At 42.4% G+C, this 9449-nt stretch overlaps 1 protein-coding gene across 1 annotated transcript in view; it reads right to left on the bottom strand.

Annotated features, from left to right (window-relative positions):
• The window catches only part of MBD3 (methyl-CpG binding domain protein 3), a gene marked incomplete at its 5' end in the record, with an annotated part of 14638 nt that extends 5396 nt beyond the window's left edge, over positions 1-9242 (bottom strand). Inside the window, 4 exons of the mRNA XM_010164529.2 lie at positions 733-823; positions 4115-4252; positions 6305-6464; positions 9186-9242. Coding sequence (XP_010162831.2) covers positions 733-823; positions 4115-4252; positions 6305-6464; positions 9186-9242 — 446 coding nt within the window. The remainder of the gene's footprint in view (positions 1-732; positions 824-4114; positions 4253-6304; positions 6465-9185) is intronic.
• Between the last annotated feature and the right edge of the window lie 207 nt (positions 9243-9449).

Below are 9449 nucleotides of genomic sequence, written 5' to 3' on the forward strand. Positions count from 1 at the left end.
TAGGCCATGCCTGGAAGCAAAGGAAAAAATAAATACTTATTCTCTTCTTCCCATCAGCAGGTGATGTCCAGCTGCTTCCTGTGAAGTAGGGCTTCAGTCTGTGTAGTGGTTGCTCTGGAGTACAAATGTCATAAATAATGAATGCCCCCCCTTCCCCCTCCCTTCTCCTTGCTTTTATTGCTGAGCAGACGTCGTATGGTCTGGAAGATCCCGTTGGTCAGTTTGGGTCAGCTGTCCTGGCTGTGTCCCCTCCCAGGATCTTGCCCACCCTCAGCCTGCTGGTGAGGGGAGGAATGTTGGAGAGACAGCCCTGATGTTGTGGGAGCACTGCTCAGCAGTAACCAAAACACTGGGGTGTTACCAACACCTTTACAAAACCCAGCACTATGAGGGCTGCTGTGGGAAAAATCAGCTCCATCTCAGGCAGACCCAATACAACACCAAAAAAAAACCCCACCCCAAACCAAAACAACCAAACTGGGAGTGGAAGCTGTTTCCATTCTACTTCTGGAAAATGAACAAACGAAACAAGCCAAGGAGCTTTGCTTCACTATCCCCTCAGGAGGAAGGGCACCGAGCCTCCCATCCAGAGCACTAACAGTTCCTGCAGAAGCAGGAATAGTTCACAGCACTGAGGAGCACACGGAGGTCAAACACAACCACCACCTCCAGATCACCACTGACAGGTATCGAATGCCACCACCCCTGGAATTCAGGACACACTCCGATTACCTTGTAAACCTTTTGGAAGGTCCATTGTTTTCACCAGCTCCTCTGCAATGTCAAAAGCATTCAGTCCACTTAATTTCTTCTCCCAGAAGAGCTGACATGAAAGAAAGTGTTTATTGGCACAAAACAGAAATGGAATTGACAGCTTCACAAAGCACCTGCTCGCTACCAAGAGAGGGAAGAACAGGCTGCAGAACCAGCCACAGCCAATTTTATACTGGTTTTACCATAGAAGGGGTCTGCCATGTCTGGCAGCAGGGAACAATCCTCAGTGCTCATCAGTCCCACAATTTTGATTTGCTGCCTTGAAAAAGACTTTCTTTTCTTCCAGGGACTTGTACTTTCACTGCTTCTGAACTCGAAGAGCAAGGCTTGCTGGTTTTCCTCTGAGCACACTTAGTGTGGCAGAGCCTTTTTTACACTCCTGTTCCTCTCCTGCTCTCTCACATACACCACAGAAGTTAATAGGTGCAAGAATTGTATCCAAGCTCTTCCCAAGGTAAAGCATCATTTTATTCCTCTCTAGTAGTTTCTCATGAGAACAACCATGTCTAGTTCTTTACCAGATCTTGAATCACAGGTTCTCCTCAAGCTTAAGGACACGTGAATTTGGTGAGAAATTGGATATTTTACCTAAATACACCTTCAACTCTCAATCTACAAGGATGATCAATGAACGGCTGGAGTACCATTTGTCTTGCAAGAAAGCAATTTTATCTACATTTTGAGAAAGTAAGAATTTACTCCAAACAGTCCACACGTGTCCCCTTTCATGCCTGTCAAAATCTGAGTGCAACTGAACCCACATCAATTTTCCAGTTACCAACAAGAGGAATAAGGACAATCACAGCCAAAACACACAGGCTGGATATTCTCTAGCCTATGACTTTCAAAAGGGTGAATTTTAAGCCAGCACATGATGGGACTTAACACTGCTTTCAAGTTTTGAAGAAACATCTGGAGTTTGCTGACCAGAAATTAAAATATACTGCAGTCCTGGAACATATTTTAAAGCTGTAATTTAATAGACTCTTAGATGTATAATGCAGAGAAAGACACAAGAAAGAGCAAGTCTGTCCTACTCTGTGCTATATAATAGAAAATTAAATACATAAACCAATATGTGTATATATGTGTTATACATACAGTCTATTTTTTATATGTACACATACAAACTTCTCAGAAAACAGACTCCAATATTGTCATAAAAAAGAGGATTACAGTAAGGAAAGCACAAGCAGTCTAGGAAGCTGCATTACAACGAGTAGTAACGTGAGCAGCAAATGACACTGGTCAGATGACAACGTCTTTGTGTGCTGGGGCTGATCCCTGCTGTCTCATGGATTCCTCCCACACATCAGTCTGCACTCACATGTCAATCTCTTCCACAACAGGGATACAAATCTCTGTCCAGCTCAGCGTCTGGCATATCAGTGTTTTATCTTTAGTGTCCTCTCGCACAGAATCATTAAGGTTGGAAAAGATCTCCAAGATCATCCAGTCCAACTGTCAACTCATCACCACCATGGCCACTAAACCATGTCCCTGAGCACCACATCTACTCATCTTTTAAATCCCTCCAGGGAAGGCGAGTCCAGCACTTCCATGGGCAGTCTGTTCCAATGTCTGGCCACTCTTTCAGAGAACAAATTTTTCTTAGTATCCAATCTAAACCTCCCCTGGTATAACCTGAGGCATTTCCTCTGGTCCTTTTATTGTCTTAACTAGCCAAGGGGTTTATAGGAATAGCAACACTATAAACACTGATGCTCTACCTCCTTAGGAAACCAGGCTAAAACCCCACCAATCTGTTTAAAAAACAAACAAACAAAACCAAACCAAACCCAAACAAACAAAAAACCCCACAAAGACACACCACCCAAATCCATTTCAAACAGACCCCAACTCACACTTCAGAAAGGTAGTTTTTAGAATCATAGAATGGTTTGGATTGGAAGGGACCATAAAGCTCATCCAGTCCCAACCCCCCTGCCAGCAGCAGGGACACCTTCCACTAGACCAGGTTGCTCAAAGCCTCATCCAACCTGGCCTTGAACACTTCCAGGGAGGGGGCATCCACAACTTCCTTGGGCAACCTGTTCCAGTGTCTCACCACCCTCACAGCCAAGAACTTCTTCCTAATATCTCATCTAAACCTCCCCTCTTTCAGCTTAAACCCATTTCCCCTTGTTTTGTCATTAACTGCCCTTATGAAAAGTCCTTCCCCAGCTTTCTTGTAGCCCCTTCAGGTACTGGGAGGCCACTATAAGGTCTCCCTGGAGCCTTCTCTTCTCCAGGCTGAACAGCCCCAACTCTCTCAGCCTGGAAAAGTTTAAGTTCGTAGAAAAGGCTTTCAGTGCGAGAGGTTGAGTATTTTACAGGATATTTTTAAATTTCATTGAAACCACTTTCCCCTCTTGGAATTATATCTTTGAATTCCACGTGACTTACAAGAGTTTCAAACGTACTGATAACTGATAGTGATGACAGCAACTGAGCAGGGTAATGAAGCTGAACATCTAGTTTCCAAACTCACGACAGGAAAGGACTCACTGAATCCCTGCAGTGAGCTCTGCAGGGCCAACAGGCTGTCAGCTCTAGGTGATATTAATGCACTGAGAACACTTTCCAAGGGCTGCTTTGAACAGGTACATCAGCTTTTACCAGTGCCCAGCTTCAAAGCCACACTTGTCCCAAGCACACTTTTTACATCCTTTCACTAGATGAAATTGAGATGAAAGATTTCCTTCAATCCAGTGTATTCTTTTGTTTGAAAACACACAGTATGATAAGAAAAACACTTTGATTTTGTATTAATAATGACATTCCAAGTGAATTTACAACCTTATTCATACAGGTGGAGTTTACTACTACTGATATATGCATCTGAAAAAAAAAAAAGCCCATGCAGGGGCTACAATCTCTTGTACTACAAACACCACATTGTGTGTGGTCTGTACAGAAACAAGGATTTCTTGAGACACAAAGTTCTTATACAACTGGAACACCTGACAGTGATTCTAATTACAAGGCAAACGTCCCCTAAAGCGGTTTAGACTCTAAATTTGTACATAATACTTAATTCCAGCATTAAGGAAATTGAGGCCTAAATACAACATAATTGTAATCTAAACAAAGCTTGGAGTCCAGTTATAAAACACGGTGCAGACAGCGTGTTAACTATACATTGGAAATCGGTTTTGTTTCAATTTTAAAAGCTGGGAGCACTGTAAATTACTGTTTCTGAAACATCAGAGACCTCAAATTGCCATGGACTGCTTGTTCAGCATCACAAAATTAAAGCAGTTTATTTTGGGACCCTTCCAGCAGCAAAACCAAGAGTTTCTTATTTTTGGAGAAGAAGCTACAAAGCTGCAAGCGTTACCTGCCGGGGCTGGTCCACAGCTTTCTGAGGATCACTCTTCACCTTATTGCTGGGATGGTTTGTGATCTTTGTGACAGGTTGTTTGAATATGGAGGCTGTCTGTCTGACAGGCAGTGCTGTGTTCAAATCAGGCTTGCCCTAAAAATTTCAAACAAAAGGAGGAGGAAAACCCACAAAAATATTTTCAGTTTGATAAAATGCTACCACAGCCATAAAGATGTACAGCAGGGAAGAGTTCGTGGACCTGAAAACTTGTCTGCTCTCAAGCTATATGAGTTAGACTGCTAAAAATGCATAACTAGGTTCAAATCTTGCCCTAAACCTAACAAAAATAAATTAAGTTTTCCACTCTTTCACATTCTACTTAACGTTATAGCCTCCTCTCATTCTAGCTGATACACATTGATTTTATCCCAATTTTTTTTACAGAATTTAGGAGTCAGAACACTGAGTTTGCACTTTGACAAGCCACCTGTAGATCATTAAAACAGAAGATTTTGATACAACATTTGTAATAATTAGAAAAAATATGATGTGGGATTTAGAGACTGGTTTGTGAATCCAGAAACCAGTTTAAACCATTCTGTTTAAATCTAGTCATGAACACCAATAAACAAATCAATACAGTTGGAACCTTGATTGTTTTTGTTACCTTTAGTTCTTAACAAAACTTGTTTTTAAAGGGTGCTCATGACAATCAAGTTTTCACTACACGACTGCATTTTATGTCAGTGGAAACACAGGAAGACGGCTCCTCACTCCTGAGATCTAACATGCAAGTCTTGAAATGGCTGCAGGACATACTTTGTTCTTGAGGATGCAAACTCCACATCTGCTTAACATTTATTCATGAGATGTAGAAAAGATGTATTCAGGACAAATATCATTCTGAATCATCTGTGTGCTAATTAATTTATAAGCCAATAATAACTATTGGTACATTTATTGAAAGGTTTGGGCAGGATTTTTAGCCTGAGGTGTGTGTTAGCTGCTGCTCTCTGCAGCAAGGCATGTTTCTTTTAAAGTATCACTACAGCACCTACCGCTGTAAGTACATGTCCCAATCACTCTGATGATGATGATTCTTGACTGGCTGACATATTTAGAAAATAAGCATTATGCTGTTCTCCACATTTGATGCTGAGTGGATAGACATAAGCTTTTAGATTCTGAAAAAGCTTTTAGCATCCTATGATGGTACTTAAGAATGACTTGAGCCCATCTATCCAGACAGGCAGTACACCAACATCACTTTAACCTTGACTAAACCCTAACAATTAAAATTACCAGGTGCCAAACACAGTCTCTATTTTGTTCTACAAATAAGCCTTGTCATCCTCTTGTTTCTTCAACTTTTTGCCCAAAATGCATCCCCTCCTTGGATCAATTCCAAAGCCAAGATACCAGCACGTGGCCAGCACAGCTCCAGGGAGCAGCTTGTGGGAGGCTCCGTTACCTCCTCATCCCAGTTGCCCCACGCCACTCTTCCCTCCTCCCTCAAACCAAATGCCAGAGCAGAGAAGAGCTGCTGCACAGCCACAGGAGTCACCGGGAGGTTTGAGGCTCTGGAGGAGATTGTGTTGGAAAAGGTGATCTCACACTCCAGGGAGGGGAAGAGACAAAGATGCCAGCCCTCCCTCCAGAAGATTTAACAGTACCACAATATTCTTCCATGGCATCGGTCCCCTGGCATCATCAGTGAACTGCACTATGTGTTCAACACCCCAGAACAGAGATGATGTTATCGCATACAACTCCAGTTTCACACATTAATTACAAAACACTTAATTTTCAGGTAATCATAGAATGGTTTGGGTTGGGAGGGACCTTAAAGCCCATCCAGTCCCAACCCCCCTGCCAGCAGCAGGGACACCTTCCACTAGACCAGGTTGCTCAAAGCCTCATCCAGCCTGGCCTTCAACACTTCCAGGGAGGAGCAGTCACAGCTTCTCTGGGCAACCTGGGCTGGTGTCTCACCACCCTCACAGCCAAGAATTTCTTCCTAATATCTAATCTAAACCTCCCCTCTTTCAGTTTAAAGCCATTTCCCCTTAACTGCCCTTATAAAAAGTCCCTCCCCAGCTTCCTTGTCGGCCCACCCCTACAATCACAGATGCTGGTCTGAGAGGCAGTCTGGCCAGTATGACAGCAGATGGAAAGGGGAAAGCTGCCACTGCATCTTGGTCTTACTTTGGCTTGGTTGGAACAGTCATAGCGCATCCTCTGCCTGTTCTTGTTCATTTTATTCATCAACATTTTTCCTGTGCGGAAGTCAAAAGTGCTCAGGTCCATCGAGCTCCCCAGGTAGCGGGCCAGCTGGGGCTTGCTTCGGAACTTCTTACCACTTGGGCTGAGAAAGCATAGAAAAGAAACAAGGAGGGAAATTAAAACTCTCTGGACTTCAATGCCAGCACTCACTGCCACTCGGGAGAGGCACATTTTATTTCCTTCATGAAAAACAATGTGTGCTGAACTTCCAAGAATGAAGCTCACATTAAACTTTAAATGGATATTGTTGCTTTCATATCAACTCCTCCTCACGATTACTGTGGAAGAGACAAATTAAGTGCAGACCACGTTAAAATGTTTTTATACATAAAAGAGGAATATTCAGATCAGGTATAAATGAACATAGCATAATTCACACAATAACCAAGATGGGAGATATCAGCACAGATGTACTTATCACTCAGTTATCTCCAATAATAAACGTCTATTTTCAAGCATAATTTCTTCTCCCAGGAGTGTGACATCTGACTAGCAGCACAGACACCTCCTTGGAGCCCTTTCTCCCTGCCCTGAAGAGCAGGTTCAGGTTTGATTACACAGGTCTTTGGTAGCATTCTGAACACTTAACCTCAGGATTACACAGCAGCAAGGAGAAAGAATAGAAGATAACTGCTGACAAGCTGCAAAGCAAAGAATTCCAAAGCTTAAACAATGCAAAGATAAAAGTCAAAACCTTGGAAAACTTTCCATTAATGGCAAAACAGAAGAGAGATTCTTTTTAAACACCTGGTTTCACATGAAAGGCTACAACCTGGCAAGCAGGCACAAATTACTCCAACTCATTGTTGGTTTTTGTTGTTTTGGGTTTTTTGTTTGTTTTGTTTTCTTTTAATAATCTAACATAACCTTTTGCACTACTACAAAAAGCACCACTGGGTAAGCTCTTTTATTTTTTATGCATAAAGCAAAAATAAATCAATGTGTTATGACTGCATCGTAGAACCACACAGACGCCCAGCACAAAGTGTTCTTCACATCCTCACTTAGCATCGTAACAACACCTCTGTATTCCCTTAATTTCTCTCATTTCTGGTTTTCTGCGTCTGCCAACTTGCATACACAATCTTAGCACCCATCTGGCAGAAGCTCACTCCACACACATCTATCACACTAAACACAGGTTAGTTGGGTGAAAGACATTTTAATACCAAAAATGTCAGCTACTACCTCACCCCTCTTATTCATTTTCTTATTTTGAAGAGCAGTTAGTAGTGTTAGAATGGGGTTTTTTCAGCCACATTGCACGGCAGTGGGGTGATCTCCTTCCTAGCCTACAAATACCCTCTCCTCTCAATATATCAAGGATCATTTAGAAGATGCAAGGCCACATCCCAGTGAGACCTCGCTCACATGTTGCCCATTGTACACAACGGTGGCACCCATGAGTTCAACAACTCAACTCAAAGCAAATTCACAATATCCAAGGATTGAACTGGAGATGACTGGAAGTATCACCTACATATTAGAGTCCCTATTTTTTTTCTATGGAGTAGAAGTGGGATCAATGCAACTTATATCTGCTGGAGACAAATCAATGCCAACGAGGTTCAAATGCTTTCTGAGGAGCTGGAGCTCTGGGATTAAGGTTACCTTCTGGGATTCTTGAAGTCAGAAACGTGGGGTACTTGTTGCAAGGTTTCTACTTGAAGGCCACAAATAACTTGAAATATTAAAGTTGTCATAGGATAAGAGGAAAGAGTTATTACTATTTCAGCAGCATAGACCCTGCTCTGCCACACTGGTGGTGTTCACACTGGTGAAATACTAACAAACTCTCTAGGGTCTTCTCAAAGGAAAAAAAGCTCAAAGGAAAAAGCCTCTTTTCAACACATTATCTGCTTCCCTCAAGCCTTTATTAGGGCAAAGGTCTGAAAAAATAGCATAAGCATAGAATTTCTAGTATAGGACAGAGGCAAACCAATTAGTCCAAGTCAGGCTGTGTATGAAAAAAATAGATTAAAAGAAAAAGCAAACAGAAAGAACCAAAGTATTAAAAGCTCTGAAAAAACTGAGAGACAAGGTTAATACAAATCATACTAAAAATTAAAACTGAGAAAGTCTCTCAAAGGACTTATGACCGAAAGGTTGTGGTCATCCCCCACACAGCATCTGCTCAGGAAGCTCCTGGGCCTGAACGCTCCCAAGCTGCTTATCCTGCCCCGTATCTACTCCCCGCCACCAGCACTGCTCAGGCATGAAAGCACTCAAGCAAATGCAGTCAACCAGCTGGGGAAAATAATCCATCTTTAGAGGGCAGAGAGAAGAGGAGGAAGCACTTTATCACTGGTTATTCCTCAGTTGGACCAGTTCACTTTGGAGCTGCACAAACTCTCAGGCCAGAAGATGACAGAGAGAAGAAACAAATGAGACTGCATCCAGACTCAAATTTGAAACCACTTTTTATAAATATAAAGGGAGTTATAAGTCTCAATCCAGAAAGAGGAATAACCAGCTCCAACAGCTTTCAGGCCAGAGCCATTGCTGCCACCAGTGAAGCTGAGAAACTCCTCCTGGATGAAGAATGACGCTGCTTCCACTTCCAAGATCTGCAGCTCCAATTTACAGTTTAGCATCTTTGGAATTTTAAAAATAACACATTACAGTGAATTGTGCACTTAGGAGCACGGCACAACTTCCAGAACATCAGAGCCAGATACACTCAGAGACAGTTATTTTAAAACAACAGAGCCCTTCAGCTTTTTTATTTAGTATTTATTCTAGTAATTTTGCAATGGATCTAAAAAGCTGCTCAAAGTTCACATAGGTCTTAAAAAAAACCCACCTGAAATGACTCAAGGTCCTGTCTCTTCCTGGGGAAGCTTGGCCCAAAGGAAAAGCACTGAAATGTTCAGAAGAAAAACTTTTATTCTGATTATGTCTTGAAAAAGGCAATACCATACCAAGCTTCTCTGGAACAATGGCAGATCCAGGAACAAAGCTACAACCCAAAGCTGACAGTAAAGCTGCTCAGTAAAGACAAACAGCAAGGAAGTGGCTGGTGTGCTCTGAGGTCCCTCTGGCAGGAGCGTGCTTGGTAGGACACAGC

The sequence above is a fragment of the Antrostomus carolinensis genome, unplaced genomic scaffold (genome assembly GCF_000700745.2).
Source record: "Antrostomus carolinensis isolate BGI_N321 unplaced genomic scaffold, ASM70074v2 scaffold17763, whole genome shotgun sequence".
Taxonomy (NCBI): domain Eukaryota; kingdom Metazoa; phylum Chordata; class Aves; order Caprimulgiformes; family Caprimulgidae; genus Antrostomus; species Antrostomus carolinensis.